The 23454-nt window shown below is 27.8% G+C and overlaps 1 protein-coding gene and 1 pseudogene across 1 annotated transcript; one reads left to right on the top strand and one right to left on the bottom strand.

Annotated features, from left to right (window-relative positions):
• The first annotated feature begins 6120 nt into the window (after positions 1 to 6120).
• Positions 6121 to 8022, top strand: LOC114181064 (U-box domain-containing protein 21 pseudogene; annotated as a pseudogene).
• A 4612-nt stretch (positions 8023 to 12634) lies between these two features.
• LOC114180957 (B-cell receptor-associated-like protein) lies at positions 12635 to 16754 on the bottom strand. The gene is made up of 4 exons (XM_028067255.2): positions 16466 to 16754; positions 15846 to 15928; positions 13006 to 13061; positions 12635 to 12924 (listed from the first exon to the last, which is right to left on the bottom strand). The coding sequence occupies exons 1-4, from the start codon at positions 16635 to 16637 to the stop codon at positions 12846 to 12848; spliced, it is 390 nt and encodes a 129-aa protein (XP_027923056.1). The 5' UTR covers positions 16638 to 16754; the 3' UTR covers positions 12635 to 12845.
• Between the last annotated feature and the right edge of the window lie 6700 nt (positions 16755 to 23454).

Below are 23454 nucleotides of genomic sequence, written 5' to 3'. Positions count from 1 at the left end.
AACTATATCAATCTTAGGGTAAAAATAGTTCAAATTCCTTAATTTCTACAATGTCACCTTCCATTAAATGTAAGGAGAAACGTACCCAGGAGACAATAAAACGCAATAAATAAATAAATAAATTAAATTGTAAACTGGTTGCGTCAATATTTTGAGATAAAGACGATGCTAATTTCTTATCTAAATCGAAATTGAAAATCTTTCTTTCAAATTAATTAATAATATTTACTATATTTGTTAAATCATGTGTACCAACCTAAATAGAAATATCTTATGATAAAATAAATTTAGAGATGTACTTTTTAAAGTCAAAGACTGTTAAAGATGTTGGTCGAAACCTAAAATAAATCTATCTCATTCAGGCATGCAATTTCATATTTTAACTCTGCAAACCTAACTTATACCATTTAAGATTAAGCCTAACTTTACCCATTTCACCCTATTCATCTTCATGCAACAAAATTCAACAACGATTAATAAATCTAAAATCCATTTTTAACAAGACACTTTTTCAAAAATTGAGACTTGACACGTTTTTAAAAACGGTTATCAATTAGTTGGATAATACTCACTTTCGTTTAGATGTATCAGTTTGATAACCGTGTTTTTAAATATGTGTCAATCTAGTTTAAACTTTTGAAAAAGTGTCTTAATCAAGTCACTTTCAGACAAAAATTACTAAAGTTGTTAACTTAATTCATGACTTTTATCACTAAATTTTAATATAAATATCAATACTTAATTTTGTAATTCATTTTAAATATCAATACCGTTAAAATGATTTTTTGCTGAAAATTACTTAATTAAGGTATTTTTTCAAAAGTTAGAACTTAATTGACATCCTTTTAAAAGCAAGTAAGTACCAAATTGACACATCCAAACAAAAGTAGGTACCATCCAACTAATTAAACTTATATATAATTACCATATTTCACAAAACAGAACTAAAAAGATGAATAATTATATTTTTTCAGTACAGAATCTAAGTGTCACTCATCAAACTAATTAATAATTTATTCATTTATTGTTTTTAAAGAAGAGGGTGGTTCCATTATCGCCGGCAGAAAGAGTGATTGTATTTTTCTGACTCCATATTCATACCTAACTAGGCTCACCCATGCTTACTTTCAATTCCTCATCACTCATATATATAATAAACACAAGAGAATTCAATATAGTACAATATCCTAGTCAAACCGCTACCTTAAATTTTAATATGCTTACTCATCTTTCTCACAATTATTAACCTTTGCATGTAACATAGCAGAAAAATCTGCATTAATTAAACTGTTTTTGCTGTTAGGTATAATGTGAGGCCTGTGATTTAGGTTAGTTGTGTTGGATTTGGAATTTAAACTGGTAACCTACATTTTTGTTGAAGTCCAAAGTAAAAGCTTATAAATAGTACAAAGTTGACAATAACATTGTTGTCTCATGTCCCTGCACCATCTTTTACTTGAGAAAGTTGAGAAATTATTGGCTCTAACATGTCTCCTCAACTACTACTTAAACCACCATGTCAGAGTCAAGTGTTTATAACTGTGTGTGTTTGAATCAACATTTACAAACTTTACTTTAATGTTTTTCATTTTATAATAACATTATACTTTTTATCTCAAGTTTCAGTAAAATATAGAATTAATTCTTCTTTAAAATTTTCGATCAATTTAGTCTTTTATTTTTTAAAATACGTGAATTTGAATTTAATCTTTTTAACAAAATTTTGTTAAGTTTATCTGACGTTTCAAGTGTATTTCATGATAGTATTTGAATTGTTTACACCATTTAAGACATTTTCACTTTAATGTTAATTCAAAAATTATCATAAAATGCGTTTAAAATGTCAAATAAACTTGACAAAATTTGGTAAGAAGGACTAAATCTACGCATTTTTAAAAATAAAGGACTGAAATAGTATAAAATTTCAAAGAAAATTAATTCTAAAATTTACGAAACTTAAAGAATAAAAAAATATTTAACCCTTATTCCTTATTTTATTGAAATTGTGTTTGAAATGTTATAATTGATATGTACGTGTCTAGAGATGTCAAAAAAATCCGTACATGTGGGTATCCGCGGAAAAACCCTCAACGGGTATAAAACGGATATTAAAAATGGATACCCGCTACCCGCGGGTACAGATATTTTTTATGCTCGCATGTTAACGGGGCAGGTACGGGTATCATAGTATCCGTACCCGTGGATACTCGTACCCGCTAAACTTATACCTCTTGACATTTTTCTCTTTCTTTTCTTTGAAATTGGACATATACATCAAACCTTATATAGACAATGACGTTTATGGTATGCTTGTTGTCAAATGATGGAATAAAAATAAGAATACTTGGCATGTGGCAATTGAGGTTTATTATTTGCTTATTTTGTTTATTTTTTAGGAACCAATCGAAGAGAGTGAGTTTGTTAATCAAAACACTAATTAAAAAATTTCGATTGTGTTGAATGTCATTTTATATTTACTTTTACAATTATTTGGACTTGTATCAACTTGAGTTTACTTGAACATTATTTAAAATTTATGACAATGATGTATTTTATTTGAATTTATGATTAAATATTTATTTTTTAAATAATTTTGCAAATACCTATGGATATGAAAAAAATAGGCAGACACCCACATAATGGATACCCGACAAATATAAGTACGGTACGGGATAAATATTTATCCAACGGGTAGGATACGGGGTTGACATCCCTGTACGTGTGTAAAGGATTGATTAAAATTTATAATTATAATTAAATGTGATGAAAGTTATAAGAATATATATATATAGAATGTTGTTTATTGCGTCATGGACTGATTGCACACGCAAAGAAGTCAAAGATGAAGGGTTTAGGATTTGCAATGAAATTGAATCGAAGGGTTTGAAGGTGTCAACAATGGAGTTTTATTACTTTCGTAAATACCAACGTCTCTTTTCTTTCACCTATTCAATCACCATCACAAATTTTATACATAGAAAAGGTCAAACTAATAATAGTTTTTTTTTAAATAAAATAAAACAAATCATAAATTATCACTTTGATCTTCAATTTATAGAATGTTGTCGTGGTAGTTTCTAGATTGAAAAAAATTCAAAAAAAAAAAATCAACAATGAAATTAGTTATTAAATGAATAAAAAAAAGTATGATTAAGGTTTCATTTAAGATTAATTAAAATATATTTGATGCCCCATTATCACCGTTTCTATTTATTTTTGTCACAAATTGACTCCTATTACCATGCCAACTCATTTCTAATTCCTAGGACTTAGATTCATATATATTATGTAGGACTTGGACCTTCTCGAATATAAAATTATTAATAATGTGTATTTTTAATTGCCGATTACTAATATATTTATTATTTATTCAAACAACATCGAAATCTTCAATTTTTTTGTAATTCTGCAGAAGAATTCCAGCTTGCTGCGATGGTCGATCTTTTTATCTTTGTTGATTTAAGCATAGTCATTAAGTTAATTAATTTCCAGAAAAATGTACTACCTACACAGCATAATTTATGTACCATGATTTTTATTTGTCTTCCTAGAATTTTAATATCATATTTATTATTACTTTTCCTGTTATGTTCTTAGCTTTTCAAGTAATTTGTATTTGTTATATATATATATATATATATATATATATATATATAGAGAGAGAGAGAGAGAGAAATAAATGAGCAAAATAAAAAACTTAATAACTATTTTGCTAATATAATAATGGTTAAATATATTTTTGTCTCTTCACTCTCGATGAATTCTTGAATTAGTATATTTCAAAATTTTGGACCAATTTATTCTTTCATCATTCGATATACGTAGATTTAATCCTTTTAATAATTTTTTGTTAAATTTATTTGACATTTCAAGTGCGTTTCATAATGGTATTTGATTTAACATTAAAACAAAAATGTGTCAAACAGTATAAACAACTCAACTACAATTTTAAAATACGTACGGAACATCAAATAAACCTAATCAAATTTGATTAAAATGACTAAATTCACATATTTCGAAAGATAAATGATTAAATTGGTTAAAAGTTTCGAAATGAACTAATTCCAAAATTCACTGAAAGTTAAAGGAAAAAAAAACATATTTAACCTTTATAATCATAATTATTTTATTTCTTAGTTATTGTAAAACAATATTAAAAGACATATAGAAATTAACGGAGAGAGTAATAAAGTAATCTTATTAATCGGAATATTTTAACTAAGAAAACCTTAGAAGTTTCCATTACAATTAAAACCATGAGTTGCAGGCCGAAAAGAATGGCACTTATGTCAGGAAGCATGTTCATTAAAACTCAAGGGGGGAGAAAATAAAAGAAAATTATTAAAATAATTAAGAAGATCGAAAATCTAGTAAAACCTCTATTAAAAAATACGTGGTAAATTTAACCTAGTGTGTGTGATTATATCAGTTGTAAAATATTGATTTACATGGTTAATTATAGATGGAATTGATTATATGAATAAGTTTTACATTTTGACATGTTGAGTAAAATATATATATATTTTTAAAAAAGATTTCTATGACTCTGATGAATCTATTAGGCTTTTTAAAGGAGATTTTTTTATCAGTAAACTTAAAAAAAATGGTATAAAATGATTTTTGTCGTTAATTATATGTTTAAATTAATTTATTATTTGGGGTACCCGAAAATGAGGATTAATAAAAAAAAAAGTTAACTTTAAAATTACCCAATGCATTTAACTTATCAACTTTTTATTTTCTATTAATTAAAATATAACGAGTTTCTAAATTCGTTTTAAAATAAAAGTACACTAAATTAAATAACTAACTAAATATAATTTAATTTTGATTATTTCCCATATAAAAATTTAAACGTTATTAATGAATTCAAAACTGTTCTAAGTTTGCCAAACAATTATCATAAAACTGATATAGAGATGAAGTTTGCGTGTATTTTTAAATACTTTGTTAGGATGATTTTTTTCTAAGAAAATAAAATTTAAGTTTAATTAAATCCTATAAAATAGGTTTTGAGTTGAAATTTGTATTTATTTATATATTATTGTTATGAACAATATTATAATGCGTTAATGAGATAAATTTTATTTTATTAAATCAATTTATGAATTCATCTGACCTATTATGTCCTTCCTGGTTCTCAAGATGTTTTCAATATCAGAAAATATAATGAAAATTTCATTTAAAAAATATGATCAAATAATAATATGATAATACTGTATCTATACTTTCTACTTTCAAGAGTCAACTTTACGTATTTTTATGCAAAAACATCCACACGCTTTTCTTTTTTTCTCTTTTTAATCTTAATTACCATAAATCTGTTATACCCAAATTAAACATTATAAATAATAAATTATTTGTTAATTGCGAAGCATCACACCATACAAAAAATAACAAAATAATCTTCACACGTTTTACTAATATCTTGCGTTCAGGTAAAAAACAAGTTAATAAATTAAATTAAATAAAAAATATTAGTAGATTATGAAAGCCCATGATTGAAGGTCGACACGTTCAAGGAAGAGATCTTCAATATAATTAATCAATTCTATTAAATAAATTAGCTTCTTAAGGAATATTCTTCTTCCTCTGTTATTACAAAGTATTAATAATTACATAGTTTTTATTTTATACATTAAAATCTCAGCGAAATGCCCACTCTGACATTTCTTTGAGAATTGGTCTATTTTAAGATACCAAAATCAGTTTAAAGAAATAATTTTACTCAGCATTCAACATATTTCTCTCATTTAAAGAATCAATTTCCTTAATTACATATTTAAGTAGCGTAATTACTTTTAATACATTTTCTGAGTATTTTAATAAATTTCAAACTTTTCCTTTTCTTGACTTTTTTGTAAGCCAAAACTTAAAATCTATGCAAGTTTAATGAGCCTGATTCAACTTTAATTTCAAAATTTGAGGACACAAAAGAAAAATAGAATTTTTAGAAGAACATAAAGGGTAATGGCGCGTAGCAGAGTAACAACGTCCGTGTTGTGTTTGTCTAATGTCCTAGTAGAAAGCGTGTGTCACCGAGTCTAAACCAAAACAAAAAATTGTGTTGCTTAGGTCTTCTCTTCTGTTTTCATTTTTTTCTTTTACCCGTTCTCCTCTTTTGACGGTTATGTCTATTCTCAAAATTTCTTCAAATCTTCAATGGTCAATATTCAAATCCTAACTCCTTCTTCCTAATATGCAACAACACATTAACTTTCTCTCTCTCTATTCAGTTTGAATGCTTCTCTCTTAGAATACTATTTTCTTGGGTCTAACTTTGAACACACTGATTCCTGTGTATGAAACCAAGGACCCCGACCCTGTTCTTATACATATATATCACAACTCACACATGAGACATGACATATATCTCTGTGATTCTCTGTAATATATAACTACACGAGCAAACCCTTTTGAAGATCATTGAATATTCTTTCACCAGAAACCTCAATTCAAATTGCAGAAACAGTTTTGGCTTCTATATTCAGGTTGCTAGAGATGGTGTTGGGATGGAGAAGGAGGAAGGGAAACAGCAAGCACAAAAAAGGTGGGAAACCGATGATGGAGTTGGTGGTTCCGAACTCCTTCAGGTGTCCAATTTCTCTCGACATGATGAAGGATCCTGTGACGCTGTCGACTGGGATAACCTACGACAGGGAGAATGTGGAGAGGTGGTTCGAAGAAGGGAACATCACATGTCCAGTTACCAACCAGGTTGTGAGAAACTTCGACATGATTCCAAACCATTCTCTCAGGATAATGATCCAAGATTGGTGTGTGGAGAATAGGCAACACGGGGTGGAGAGGATTCCAACACCAAGAATACCAATCAGCCCAATTGAGGTTGCTGAGCTTCTGATGCAGGTGAAGAACTCAGCAAGGCGTTTGGACCAATATGGCTGTGTTGAATTGGTGCAGAAAATGAGGAAATGGGGTGGGGAGAGTGAGAGGAACAAGAGGTGCATAGTGGAGAATGGGGCACCTGTGGCATTGGCTTCATCGTTTGATGCATTTGCCAATGACTCAGTGGAGAGAAACGTGGTGGTTCTTGAGGAGATTTTGTCAGCACTGAATTGGATGTTTCCACTTCAACTTGAGGCACACAAGTGCCTGGGATCTCTGGCTTCTCTGAGGTGCATGGTTTGGTTCTTGAAGCACCAAGATCTCTCAGGGAAAGAGAAATCCATTGTGGCATTATCAGAGCTTCTTTCCTTTGGTGATGTGCAGCATGTTGAGGCCTTGTCACAGATTGAAGGGGTGAATGAACTCTTGGTGGAGTTCATCAACAAGAAAATTAGTCCAACCATCACAAAGGCCTCATTGAGGGTGGTTTGGTACTTGGTCTCATCATCATCATCATCTTCAAATTCCAGTGAGAAAATGAAATTTTCATTTGTTGAACTGGGTTTGGTTTCTTCTTTGCTTGAGATTCTCATTGACTCAGACAAGAGCAGGTATGAGAAGGCTTTGGCCATTTTGGATTCTCTATTTACCTCTGAAGAAGGAAGAAACATAGCATGTGGGAATGATCTAACAGTTCCTCTTCTGGTGAAGAAAATTCTGAGAGTTTCACCTTTGAGCACAGACTATTCTGTCTCTGCCCTTTGGAAATTGTGCAAGTTTGGAGAAAAAGATGAAGGAAGAAGCATTGTTGAGGCCCTTCAAGTTGGTGCCTTTCAGAAGCTCTTGCTGGTGTTGCAGGTTGGTTGTGGTGAAGAAACCAAGGAGAAAGCCACAGAACTTCTCAAGTTGATGAACCCTTACAGGGCTGAATTGGAATGCATAGACTCAGATTACAAGAATGTTAAGAGATCATTTTAACTTCATTAGGCTGCTTCTTATTTCTTCATTACAAGTTTTGTCTTTAATCATTATGTGTAACATTTTTTTTTGCCTAAAGATTGCATCTCTACAATCTGTGTCATGGCATGGGATTCCAAGAATCCAAAAGTAGATAGGGAAATACAAATTATTCTTTTTGTATATCACAATAATTGTGAGAATGACATATTTCATTCATATCTTGCTGTGAATTTTGGATTTTTGTTAAATTTTTCAGTGTCATTTCTTCAAAATATTTTAATATAATAGTAAAAAAAATGTAATAGAAAATGATACTGGTATTTTGATATCATTCTTTTTTTTTACAATCATGTGACACTGTCTCTCATAATTGTTTACTTTTTTTTTTTTCTAAAAATATAAAAATTAACTTTTGTTAAGACTATTTTATCTTTATACAAATTGTCAAATGGTCGTCAAACGATGTTAAACAACTTTTTTTCAATAGAAAATCTTTGGCTTCTACTTTGTTCTATCATATTCAACAACTTCACTACATGGTTTCATCAATTAACCAAAAGGAAATATATATCTATTTACACCATTTTTTTTTTCTTGTTCTTCATTTCATTCTTGTACCATTAATAATTATACGCCTTAATTTTGGACATATAATTTAATTATTTCTTTAACTTGAGCTTGAAATGTGTCATTCGGAAAGAAAATGAGTGACAACTTTCTTTTGAAATAACATGTGATTAGGTGGTGATGATAAGGAAGGAACAGTGCCTGAATGAAGAAATTATTGTAAAACTAGAGTAGTAGCTATGGTATATAAAGCTAGAACAAAAGCCAAAACTTTAGGTATTTTTTTTAGGTCATGGTTTAGTTTGAAATCTTTGGTAAGATCATGAGTATGAAATTATTTGATTATGTGGTATGAAATTATTTTAAAATATTTTGAATTGAAGCTTTAGATGTTTTTTCTTCAAAACTTTTTGTTGGCAAATGTTATTCTAAGTTAAGAGTCTCTTCAATTTAAGAGAAAGACATTGTTGAAGTGTGGAATCAAAGCTTTTTGAAGTATGAATTGGAAACTAATTAGGTATTCAATTTGACGAGCTTTGAAGAAAAGAAAAAAGAGTTGTTATAAATTATAATATATATTTTTCTAAGTAACTCTTTTGATCTTTTGAGAAGAGCACAATAAGAGCTTTTCTATATTTAGTTTTTCCTTTTTAAAAAAGTTTTCTACTAATCTTAATTTTTGAGTTAGACATGTTTATATATTAGAGGAAACACAATATACTAATCCTATATAAAAACATTGTGATTATATACTCACAATGTTTTTAGTTTCACGTTTTATTTTCTAGTAAAAAATAATTTTATTAAGATACATTTAAATACCCTTTTAGTCTTAATAAAAATTAGAGAGAGTTAAATAAAAAGACAAATGGTTATTTCGAGTAACACGTATTAGTATCATAATATAATGACACTTTATAAAATTATATTTTTAAAATAAATTTGCTTTATCTATTTTAAGTAAATACTAGAGACCACAGATGTTTATTTAAATTTTAGAGAAATTAATTGAAAAGAAATGTTTTACTAAAACCAAAATCCACATATTGTATAAAAATTTAAAACATTAATTTAAAATTTTATAAGAATGGAATATAAAAAAAAAACTACAAGAAACAATATAAAAAATAACTCATTTTACATAAACTAAAAACATATAAATGTTTGATTATTTTTAAGTAGAAGTTTTACCACTAAACTTCAATTTAATTATAATTGATAATAAAAAAAATTGTTTTGACGAAAAACATTCGCATAAAACTTTATATTCAACTTTAAAGATAAATCATTCCATTTGAAAAGCAATTTAGAATAACAAATTATAAATATAAAACATTACTTCGTTACGAAATCAGTTTTTATGAATATTTATTTCACAGGAGGAAGAATGACAAATAAATTTGTGTTTGACGTAATATTTGAACTCATTAAACCCTTTACAGAAAACACATGGATTTAATATATATATATATATATATATATATATATATATATATATATATAATTAATTAATGTTTATAGAAATTTCATTTATGAGTATCAATATAAATATAAGTAATATTTAATGTAAAAATAAATATATAAATATTTGTCCCATTTTTATCTCTGTTTTATCACTAATTTATGTGTTACTATGTTTTAAAGTTATGTAAATTGGAGTTTTTTACTATTATTTAATATTAAATAATTTTTTAAATATTGAATTTTTAATAATATTATATTTTATTTAGATTATAAAAATATTTAATAAATTATACCTTTTACCCGAATAAAATATAACACAAACAGAAATTTATTTCCTAATATGGAGAAGGAAAAGTATACATGAAGTTTTATTTAAAATTAGGAATTGGTGTAATTTGAATATTTTGACTTTAGCATCACTCACACGTTATCGATACTAAATAATTTCAAAAAATATTACGAACCTTTACATTTCATCTAGATTGATGGATAATTATTACATGTATTAAAGTCACAATCATTTTGTATTGGTTTTTCAGTCAAAAAACACGTAAACTCATTGTTTAAGCAACTCATGCAACACAAATCTTCTAGTGTTTCTTTTACAGACAACTTTGTATTCAAAGACAAAAGTTAAATTAAATTATGAAGAATGATTCTCTATGGTGAAATTCTCCTCATTAAAAGTAAATATTTTCTTGTAAAATTTCTATAGAAGTTTATAAGAGATGAGTTTTATTTTTTTACATTTTTTTATTGGTTTATTAAATTTCATAAAAATATTTATGTAAAAAATTATAAAATATGAAAAACTATTTTATAATGAGGAAGCAATTGTTGTTGTTAATGGTTAACATTGACCAGAGATGCAAGGGTTTTCCTAATGATGCAGTTATTGCTGCATTTAGTTTTTTTGAATTTCTTTTAATAAGAGGAGTTTGAGTTTGGAATATAATTTCATTTTTATCTGTATTTTAATGCTGTTTTAAAGAATCAGTAAATATGATGTTTTTAATTTTAATAAATGCATTGTTAAAATTTAAAAAATTATACTGTATTTATTTTATTAAATATATAATTTTATCTTATCTGTATAGTTATTTATTACTATAGTTTAAATTATTTCACTAGTAAAATAAACTTTAATTTTATTTTCAAAATAATATTAAAAATACTTAATCAGTTAGTTGCATGCAAGTTTTACTTCTTTAAGAAAACAAGTCTGAAAATAACTATTTCAAAGTAATGAAAATTGAAGAAAAAAAATTATCAGGCTCATTTTGTTTATTTTATTTTTTTACAGTGACTGTATAGCTTTAACAAAGTTGACAAGATTGACAGAAAAAATAAATAAATATTTTGACAACTAAATTTTTGACAATTTTTTTTTACAATTTGAGGTGGAATCTTTTAAGTAATTTTGGAATATAAAAAAAAATGAGAAAATGAGAAATTGGGAAGTCACTAAGAAGATGTCATCTCAGATTGTAAGAAAAAGTCGTCAAAATTTAGTTGTTAAAAAATTATTTTTTAAAAAAATCAAAATTATTTTTTTTCAATGATTAAAACATTTAATCCTTTAATATGTTATCTATCTAACATTCTTTTGTACAACTCAAACCGGTTAGTTTGAGATAACATGTGATAGAACATGTCTGGATCCAAATTCAAAAACTTGCAGTAGGTGTTTGTTTAGTGTGAATAGCACTAAGTTTGAAATGATTTTACCATTTGAAATGCAGTAGGAATGGGAAGATTGAGAATGTGAAGCATGTGATGTAACAGTGGAACTGAACTATCTGGTGTGGTGCAAAATGGGAACATGTCTCTGCATTCACACTCAGAACAGACACAAACACAAACACAAACTATGTGTAACACAAAATTTAAATATGAACGATCAAGTTAACGTTGTAAATTAAACTTAGACAAGTGAGTGTATTAAATATGTTTCGTAGGATGAAAGCTGTGTCCTTGTTGGAGAAAATAAAAGGTGGTTGTGAGTGAATAAAATAAATGTTATGTTACTGCTGAATGAGTTTGCAGGCGTAAGATAAGTCCACAAATGAAAATTTTGCACCGACACGTTTGAAAATTTGGCGTTTAGGTTGTGCAAACACTGCTTAATAAGTCATGGTATGAAATTTCATTTACCAGATTTTCTGGTCTCAACTTTTTCAACCACGCGTGCTTCCTGCCTTTTGATTTTATGAGTTTAATTGACTCAGAACTATTTTCTAGGACTGCAGTTTCGTTCTCAAAATCAGGAGTGAATATGAACTTCAAGCATTCTAGTTTTCATATTCTAGAATGGAATTTCGAACATATTTTAAACCAAAACGTTGAAATCAGAGGAACTAGTTTAAGATTTTTTTAAAACAATATAGTCTTAGTGTTAACATTAATTACTCTGATTGTTTTATATTAGAAACAAATTGGCTGTCATAATCTTTTGCTGTCAGACTCAAAATAATCTCTGTTAAGTCCATTTAAATTTACTTTTTTGACATTCATTATCTATGAAAATTTAGGAGAAACGTTAAATTTGCTGAAAAATGAGAAGTGCAGATCAATAAAAGGATTAAATAAGTTTTCAAACTTTAGCATGTGATTCTTAAATTTTACCAAAAATTAAAAAAAAAATATATAAAGATTCCAAATATAGTGCAATTTGGTTAACCCAGTCCAAGTGTTACTTCTATCACTTAAAGCCATAATCAATCTTACCAAACAAAAACAGAACATCTTTACTTTTACTAAAATAAAGTTTGAGAAGTGGCAAAAACAATTCTCAAAATTTTCCCACCGAAACCAAACACACTCTTAACATTAAAAGAAAAATATTTCCCTGATATAGGCTAAAAAGCATTAAACAACATAGAAGTCAAAAACACATCCCAAACTGCATAATAAAGAAAGATTGGAATTTGAAAATTTAGTACATCATGTTGGCATGTCCATAGACACTACTATTACTAGACTCCACCACTATCCATGACTACAAATATCTACTGGGACTTGTATCTCTTCTCCACTTCCTCCATACTCTCCACATCCTTCTGATACTTGCAAATACGGCTGATAGACCTGTCACCACATACACATGCATTCAATCACTCCATAATTCCATTCCCAAAGAACCATTTAAATGTAAAATTCTTATTTTACCAGTAAAGAAGAATTGATGTGATGCACAGGATTACATTCCTCTGAGCTTTGTATATCTGTGCAACACCACAAAATATGGTCAATGAGTCAAGTCAACAATGTGAAGGTATTTTACTCTGTGAGAGATATTAAGTCTAAGAGTTGTGTAGTTCAAACAATATAGAAAACAAACTTTGGTCCAAGTAAAACAAAACAACATTTTTTCCCCTTAAAAGGTAAAACATGCAAGGGTATCGAACTAAACTTCATCTTCTCACATCACAGTTCACAATCTCACAACCTTTCAAAGTGCTGTTTAAGAAACTTTAAGATGGTATGACAGTAGAGTTTTAGACTGTGCTAGTAAAGTCAATAACAAATAGCATTACGGGGACAGAAGTTATTGCTCACATGGTGATACAGAATCTATACTCATTTAATTTACTTTGCAAATGTCATGGTAAATATATTGCTAATATACCTATACCTCATCTTCTCTATTGCATTTTGAACCGTACTATAATTGCTCATTTTGGTCCCTATGATTACATAAACTTCCTTTAAGTTTTTATATCCTTTAGTCCCTAAACACATACTTAAAAAAGATGTGTACGGACTGAAAGGAAATTTTCTAAGTAAAGGGACTAAAAGGAAAATATTTTTTAACTATAGAAATCAATAAGAAATAAATCTAAATTAAAAATTATGTTATCATATAAAGATGAATCAATATTCAGGTTTTGCTGATTAATGTTCGTATGTGGATTGACCAATGAATCTTTAGTCATCACGTAAACCAATGACCTATTGATCTAATGTTTTAACTAAAGAAGTCTGGGTTTAATAACTATTGATAAGATCCTTAGCATTAATGTTTTAAAAATCAAACCTACTCTTCAAGCTAATATTGCATTAATTTTTTGGTAGAACAAGATAATTCTGATGTTCAAACCAAGTACACAACCAATTTATGGTCGTACCAATTCAATCAACTGGTTTAGTGTAGTTTTAAGACATTACCAAAAATAGCCCTTCAAAGAAAATAATGAAATTTTCAAATCACAAAACTGTTTGATAATTTCATTTTTAGAAAGTACAAACTTTCTAATAAAAATCTTGTCCAACTCAAAATTTGCAAACTTTAATTCATTGATAATTTTTATAATGATAAAGTCTATCATGTAATACTCTAATACCATTGACAGTTTGTTGCAATTGATGACTGTACCAAGGGGTTGGAATAAAAACATTAATTTGGTTTACTTTCATAAACGGTAACGTTTTATCTTAAACATGACTTTGAATGATGAACCAAAAGTGTCATTGAGTGTGCTTTAATATGTTGACACACGTTTTAGTTATCCTTTCAGTCTTATAAGCTGCTTAGACAAAATTGCTCCTATATTTTAATAGTTCATGCAATCACAAAACCCAAATACATTTGAACTTGTTAATAAATATGGCCAGGCAACAGCAACTCAGCTTTAAATAAAAATCATAACAGCCAAATGCTGGAAAAAACTTAGCTTATACATTCAGTTTCTAACCCTAAAATCATCATTTGTAGCATAAACAAAAATGAGTATTTACAATTCACTAGCATAGCAACACAATATTTTGATATTTTACAACTCAGATAAAAAAAGTTCATTCATTTAAAGCAACATACTTCTAAGGTGTAAAGGGGGAACCCCTAAAGCAATCAACAATATTCCGAGAAGAAAATTAATAATGAAGAAAGCATTTTGTCTTGATGAGTGTACACGAAAGTTTAACAAAATAGTAAGTAAATATGTTCGCCATCAGTGCAAAATGGTTGCACAATTAAAACAAATTATAGAAAAATTCTGCAAGAACCTGAGGAATATGCTTTATGTGCTACGGGGGTTAAAAATGGTGATTTAGAAATCAAGATTGTTCAAGAAGGAAAATAATGTCAAGGTTAAGTACACAGTGACAAGACAGTTTCTGGCCCACTAGGCTAGGGAAACACGTGACAGAACAAAAAAATTATATACAGCTAACAAGATAAAGTTGAATAAAAAGATTAAATCACAATGGAAGGACGCAAAGTAAAAACAAGAGTGTAACTTCTTGCATTAGCCACCAACAGCTTAAACCTAAAATGGCATTGTTAAGGTCATTGAAAACTGTGTAACCTAAAGTGTTCAGGCAAAGTGAAGGGCAATAAAAAATGCAGCTGGAGACATTCGGTTATCAAAGGATAGTCCACGGAGAAAAAAACTTCACATAAATAAAGCTAAAACCATGAGAACAATGATATAAAGATGTTGCAAAGAACATGCTGAAAGTTTGGGAGTAAGCCATAATCCAAAAGGACTAGAAATTTTAAATAGAAGAAAAAAAAATGAGATGAAGATTGGAGAGGATAAAAGAAATAGATAAGAAAGTAATGAGGTACAAGGACAAAGTAAAACTGAAAATAATGATAGTAGAATCCATATAGAGGTTTCCAGTTATCCTCAACAATTGATTTTCGACACGTTCTGCTTTTAATTTTGCAACATTCAGACTCGTAAAATCATTTGAAGCGATCGATGATAAGCAGCTGAAAGTCAAATAAATCCTTTAAACTACAATTCAGACTTCGCAAACAATGTAAATCATGGAACAAAACCTTTCATCACCAATAGCTTATAAAGTTATATTTCCATCCAATATTCACTAGATTGCTCTGAATTTGAAACTAATATATCTCAAATTATGAAATGATCCTTGTCGGTATCAACCAAAACAATCACAAGTTTATGTAAAGTATAAAAAACTCAGTGACTACAATTTACAAAGCAAAACATAAACTCCCCAATTAATCAATCTTAACATCCACAAGAAATACTTACAGATTTCTCATATCGATCCCTCTCCGCAGCAGTGCAAACTTCAGAGGTACACATCAACCGATGCTCATTCTTCCAGTATATATCTACAAAACAACCACAGATCCAAAATCACGAAAACCAACACTAGATCCCACACAATTATCCAATGGATCTCCAACGAAACATATAAACTAAGAGCACACAACCAACACTAAAAAAAAAAAACTCATCTAAGCCATTTTCAAGCTCCCAATTATTTTTGTTTCCTATTGGTATTGTCCTTTGAAGACAATCATGTTAGAGGCAGGATTTGACTTAATTTGCAAAAAACCTTCCAAAGAGGATTTCAAATCTTGATTTTTCAAGTTACGAGGGAAGAGACCCTTATGCTAGCTCCAAATCTAACTCTCGACAACACAATCTACCCCAAAGAGAGAAGTGAAAAAGATTCAAAATTTTCACCACCCAAGAAACACCCAAAAGGGTGATCATCTACAAACCCCAAAATAAAGAGCAACTGCAACAATTGGCAACCACCAACCCATGAATCAATAAGTGAAAAATAAAGATTTTGCTACAAACCCAGTTGTTGGAAGATGAAATTAAAGAGACCCATTTGAAGAAAAGAAGGAAAAGCGTACCTAGGAGGTGGAACCCCGCAAAGGGGACGATGAAAAGCGCGGGTTGAAGAATGAGGGAAACGAGAGAAGCCAAACGGTTCCTGAGAAGTTTGGGTGTCGGAAGCGTTAGCACAATGGCCACCGCAGCCTCAGCCGCGACCACGTATGTGAGTATCAACCACTGCAACGCCATGTCTTCTTCTGCTTCACGTGTTCTTTCTTGCTCCTTCCTCTGCAATTTATGTGTTCAGATTGTTTGTTTTCGATACCTTGCTTTTCTTATGGGTTAAGATCGGAATGTATTAATTGCGATTCTGTGGCGGAGTTTCTTATATAAGTTTATTTGTTATAACTTGAATTTTAGATTATAAAATTAAAAAAAATAATAATAATACTATTTATTTTAAGAAATTAGTAACTTAGTAATATTATATATAAATAATAAAGTAGGTTAATTTTATTTTGCCGATAAGAAAAAGTAGGTTAATTTAGTTAAGTAAAAAAAAAAATACGTTACAAATTATATGGTTGAATTCATCCAACGTAACACTTATTAATTAAGTTACCCTAATTTTATTATGATTCTAACTTGTCTCAATTGAGTTGACTTTATTACTTTACATATTAGTTCACTATTCAAGACTTTATATTTTTTTATTACTTTTTAGAAGGATTTTCCTCATGAAACATTTGTAGTCATCAACCAACATTAATATTTAGTAAATCTACATTACTCAGTAAATTATAGGAATTTAAAAAACTAAGGGAGATTATTTTCATTAATTCTATTTTGTATGATTTTGGTGGGTCAAATTCAACCCACAAAGTGAGTTAACTACTTATTATCAATTTGTCATTTTACAACAAATTGTGGGACAATTTAGGTTTGAAGGTAGAAAAATGGAAATAATAAAGAAAGAAGTTGAAAAAATAAGATAAATTTGTAAACAATAAAATGGAATGGTTTGTTGTTTGATAATATAGAAATGTGAAAAAAAAAAAGAAGACAAGTATATTTGAATATTTGATTGATTTGGTAAATATATATATATATATATATATATATATATATATATATATATATATATATATATATATATATAGAAAGACGAATAAAAACATGTGAAAAATGCTTATTAATAACAACGCAGAACAGTTATATTTTGATGTAAATGTGAGAAATTGTTATCTCATTCAACACTTATGCTTTATTTTTATTTTTAATTTGATTTGTTTAGATGTTAAAGTATAGTTAATCATATTTTTAAATAGAATTGTAATAATATTTCCAGTTATACTGTTAATTAAAAATACCTTGCAAGGAATCCATCTTTCATATTTTAAAATTCTAATTTAGTTAATGTATATTTATAAATAAATCACGTATTAAATTATTAATTACTCTTTAATTCTAACAGTAAATAAATATTAATAAGGTCACAAGAGTATTTTAAATATAAATGCTAGAAGATATTGCTTTCATTTCATAAGGACTAGGTATTTATCTTGGAACGTAGTTTGAACTAGTGTATAAATTTAGAGTTATCAAATGGGTCAATTATTTAAATTTTTTATCAATCAACTGATTTAATTTTTTTAAAGGTTATAATTTTCTTTTTTGAATAAATATACCATTCTAGTTCCCTTTAAAATAATTTAAAAATAAAATATTACGAAAAACTCTTTAAATCAATTTTAGAAATCTCATAATCAAATTATCTTCGATTAGAAGTCAAATTATTGAACTTAAATCTAAAATTTGGGTGTATTGATTTTATATGAAAAAATATAAATTACGTTTAAAAATAATATTATTTTACTTTTTAAAATAATTATTATTTTATAAAATGGGCTGGAAATACATAATTTATATCACAGATTTTTTTATTCATCTTATTCATTTTGCAGGTTTTTAAAACTAATTATTAGAAATTTTTATATTAAATTATATTTCTCTTAAAAATTTGTTAAAAAAATTATAAGAAAAGACTTTTTTCTATTAATTTTTCTATAAAATTTAATTGGCAGATAATTGTTTTTGTGGGTAATAATTTTTTACAAAATTATAAAATTTGTAAGTATTTTCTACAAAATTTGTTGTGAAAAATGTTTTATACAAAATATTTTGCATAGCAATTTCTTACAAATTTTTTTTCACAATAAAATTTGTAAGTATTTTCTAAAAAAAATGAAAACAAAATTGACCAGAAATATAATTTTTTTTAATAGGACAAAACCCTAAACTTTAACTCCAAAACCGAATCTAATCACAACTATGCATGCTGTGTATAATCTGGATGTATATATAATTCAGATACATATGAAATCACTAGTTAAAAAGAGATAACTATGGTAAGAAATAGATAGGATGATTAATATAGCGATGAAAAAATAACTAATATAGCATGACTTGCACAGTGAAATGAGCTCAATAACAAAAACTATATATAGTATCATATATACCTGTGTTCCAATTTGTTTAGGAAACAATACAATACCCTTTTTCTTCTGCAAACATAATTACAACATGACAAACTTTCATGTGTTTTCAATGTACTTCAAATAATCACGCACATAATAAAGTTTACAATAATTTTATACATAATAGAGACTATGAGAATCTTGGAATAAGAAGAGAGAATGAGCATATATATATATATATATATATATATATATATATATATATATATATATATATATGCATGCAATGTGCAGTTAGTGCATGAAGAAAAGAATGAGAAGAAGAAGAGACGAGGGAGTGAGGGGAATGAAGCCTGGTCCGAGAAACACTCACAATCATTGCCATTGAATGCATGCATGACATGACATGACATGGACACAGCACATCACATACATCATCATCATCTCTCGAGCCAAGGCAACATTCCCCACACCTTCTGCATCATTCTACATATCATACATAGCAGCTACCATGGATTTTCTGCATAATTGTAACTGTGTGAATGAAAGATTCATATTAATGGAGAGAATAGAAGAAGAAGAAGAAGAAGAAGAAGAGAAAAAGGGTATTCATTGCTATCTTGACTTTAGAACTTACTGTGTGGAAGTTGGAAGCTCTCTTTGTCGTTAAGGTTTTCCAACATTGAGTTGCATATTGCTTGCATGCAAGGTTACTGTGCTCTTTCATTTCCACTATTCTCTTATTTTATATTTATCAACCCTTCATTCACAGTTTCTGCCACACTAATTCTATATATATATATATATATATATATATATATATATATATATATATATATATATATATATATATATATATATATATATATATATCACTTCACATTCAATATATATAATAGATTTTTACATCAACTATAAGTTAATTGTTTATTTCAATATTTTCATGATATCAAGGTACATGATTCTCACTGTGGAATCATGATCTTAAATATCAGAAATATGAGTAACAGAAATAAAAATGGTGTCAAATATAATCAAAATCAGAAAAAAAAAATCAAAGGGACTTGCAGATAGTAAAACTGTGTTGTAGACATGCTTAATGGGTCCCTTCCTAATGAGATTGTATATAGAAAAAAGAGAAAAGAAATATATATATATATATATATATATATATATATATATATATATATATATATATATATATATAAACCTAAAACGTTTACACGTGCAATAGTTGAGTAGAATAATGTGCTTAATGAGTGCAAGTAATTATTGAATACCTGAATGGTCCAATTTTGCTTTTCTCATTTCCCTATTTTTCTCACCTTTTTCTAAGTATATATGATTATATATCTTCATATTTTAATTTGAAAATGACATAAAAAGAATAAGGGTCTCATGGCATGCCCCATCATTTGTAAAGTTTTGAGAAGATTAATTATTACATTTTTTACATCTCGGTTTTTATTTTAGAATTAAATATGTTTTTGTCCTTTCAGTAAATTTTGAAAATAGTTTATTTTTAAATTTTATACCAATTTAGTTTTTCATATTTAGAAATGCGTGGATTTAATTATTTTTATCAAATTTTGTTAAGTTTATTTGACATTTTAAATGTATTTATGATAATATTTTAGTTAACATTAAAGCAAAAATGTATCAAACGGTGTAAACAATTCAAATATTATCATGAATTGCGTTTGAAATGTGAGATAAACTTAACAAAATTTGGTTAAAAGGACTAGATTCACGCTTTTTTAAAGATGAAAGACTAAATTGGTTGAAAGTTTTGAAGAGGGATTAATTCCAAATTTCACTGAAACTTGAGGGATAAAAACATATTTAACCATTTATTTTAAATGCTTATTTATGTTCTATCCGTACAAATAACATTTATTAAAAAAAAAAAAAACTTTTTGTGTTGTCTTTAAGCAAAAATAATGTCCATGTAGCAAGATTTGCCGTTTTATTTTAATTGGAATTGTGAGAAAAAAAAAATGTATATGAGAAGGGATACTTGATAGTTATTATTGTTGTAACTTTACCTTTAATCTTGGTTCTGCCCCCATACATTATGGTGCATGGACAAACCTAAAGGATAATAAAAGTAATATTCCAACATCAAAATGATGACTATATATGATTATATCTTCAAAAGTAATTTCTCACCCTACCCTCTTACTTAGTTTTCAATAAATTATTGTGGCTTAGAAATTAACTTAATTGCATAATGGTTTTTTGTGAGTATTTTTAATTATTTATATAGTATATACCCATTTGATGTGCAATGAAAATTGATTTGTCAAAATTTCCCAAATTAAAGAAAAAAAAAAGTTTTTTGTGCTTTGTTTTTCGTGAGAGGAAGCAGTCAAAAGTCAACATGAGCCAAAGCAAATGGGACCCCTTATCAATTGAATAATTTACTTAGTTTATATTTGCATATAAACTACTTTTCAAGATGAATAATGATTTTTAAAGAAAATTCTAATTAAATATTTTACCTCAAAATAAAAAATTATTTCAAACATAAAGTATTTACCATATTGAAAAATGTAAAATGTGAATCTCACCCTATTATATTATTCTTAAACAATTTATAATCAATTTTGGCTAATAGAATAGATTTTACAAATTTTCAAATAGTTTATATTCGATCTTTGTTTTCGCTTTTTCTCTCTTTTGTTATCTTTCTGTATCGTTTGTTCTCTTTTGACCAAAAATACATTTTTTTTATTGATAAACAGCCATTGTTCAATGAAGTAATTTTCAATTCTTTTTTAAATAGTTTTCATATCAACTATTTTTTCAGTAACTGGATACTTTATTCAAACACTTCGATAAACATCTCCTCTAATTTATAATAACTCTAATTTATAAAAATATATAAATACGATTTAATTTTTGCGTTCACATTTTAAAATTTCAATTTTATTTTTTAAAATATAATTATTTATTAAATATTTAAAAATTAATTGTTATTTTTATAAATTTTTTTAAATCGTTTATTTTTATTTTTAGTTTCTTTTAAATTTATTAATAATTATTTATTAATTTTTGATATATTTTACTTTATTTTTAATAAATATAATTTTATTTTATATATTTAGAGAATGTATATACATACGTCATGGTAATTGCGTTTGCGCCACTGGGTTGTGAATATAAATAGTTATTTTCTAAATTTGACATGTATGCACTTTCTCTTTTTGTGATCAAATTCTCATGACATTTGAGATTGGGCCAACCCATTTTGAGGCGAGTTCAGAGCTGGAACGCTTCTTACTACACCTCCATAATTTATTTCTGCACTTTTATCGGCCAAGTTAAAAAGATAGGGTAGTTATAAATTAAATTTTTTATTTAAAATTATAAACTTACGTGACAGAGTACAAAATAGCCTAGTTCGTGTTTCTAGGATGTGAATATTAGAAAAAAATGTCTTTAACTAAAATTTATAAAGATATTTTATAATATATGAAGACCATATTAATATCTCATTTGAAGTCGTGATTATGACCAGATAAAAAGGAATGTGATTAAAATAATTAAATATAGAATCATGATGCATGTATAAATTTGATTTTACCAAGAGAAAGAAATAAAAACAAAAATGAAAAATAAAAGGAAAAAAAAGAAAAGAGAAGAAAGAAAGGAGTGAGAATGGAATTGAGATCCCATTAAAAGGAGTTTCCCAATACAATCTTTTGCTTCTTTTTGTAGTAAAAATGAAACTGTGAATGATAAAAAATTTGGTCAACACACTGAAACCGTGGAAAGATTATCGTACATGGCCCACACAATGATCATTCATTCACACCCATTCCAAAGCTATCTCCTCCTTCACACCATCTTGGCTTTTTTGTATTTTGGAGTCTATTTAAACTGTAATTTGTAAAAATGGGTCGGTTGAATTTTTTTTGTAAAATTGGATTAAGTCGTTAGGGCGGAGGACGACATTACAGGTGAAGTCGTCCTCCACCCTACCGGTTTCTTTTTTTTTTCAAAAAGCAAAACCGTATTATGGAAGACCGGTTTCTATTTACGTAAAAAGTGAAGTCATCCTCACACATGACGACTTCACTTTTAATTTTTTTTATATATTTTTTTTAATAGAGAGGGAAAGGTTGATGACAGATCTTTGAAGGCCATGAATGAGAAACTTTTCCATGTGTTAGGACACTTGGTCATGATAAATACAAGCTGGCCCAAGTTTGGAATCCAATATGCCAGAATTGTTGATGTGAGTGCACCGTTGAGGCCAAACTTGAACTGAACAGTTAGAAGCCATGACAGTAAAAGGTGCAGAGAAATTGAAACCGCTGCAAGGTACGCGATGATCTTGTTCTTGCTTTGTGATTGCAAGAACATTTGGCAAGTGAATGAGACAGCAAAAGAAATGCAACGGTAAAAAAATATATAAAAAGAAAATTAAAAGTGAAGTCGTCATGTACGAAGACGACTTCACTTTTTACAGTAAATAGAAACCGGCCTCTTACAACACGGTTTCATTTTTTGAAAAAAAAAAAAAAGAAACCGGTAGGGTGGAGGACGACTTCACCTGTAATGTCGTCCTCTGCCCTAACGACTTA

The sequence above is a fragment of the Vigna unguiculata genome, chromosome 4 (genome assembly GCF_037176805.1).
Source record: "Vigna unguiculata cultivar grain cowpea cultivar isolate G323 ecotype 2 chromosome 4, ASM3717680v1, whole genome shotgun sequence".
Taxonomy (NCBI): domain Eukaryota; kingdom Viridiplantae; phylum Streptophyta; class Magnoliopsida; order Fabales; family Fabaceae; genus Vigna; species Vigna unguiculata.
This window is presented reverse-complemented; position numbering and strand designations above follow the sequence as displayed.

Excerpts from the sequence above, each read along its gene's own strand:
- LOC114180957 (XM_028067255.2), bottom strand. The coding sequence starts at position 16,637 with ATGGCGTTGCAGTGGTTGATACTCACATACGTGGTCGCGGCTGAGGCT. Across the intron at positions 15,929-16,465 it reads TGCGGGGTTCCACCTCCTAG|ATATATACTGGAAGAATGAG; the intron begins GTACGCTTTTCC and ends GTTGTTTTGTAG. Across the intron at positions 13,062-15,845 it reads GGGATCGATATGAGAAATCT|ATATACAAAGCTCAGAGGAA; the intron begins GTAAGTATTTCT and ends GGTGTTGCACAG.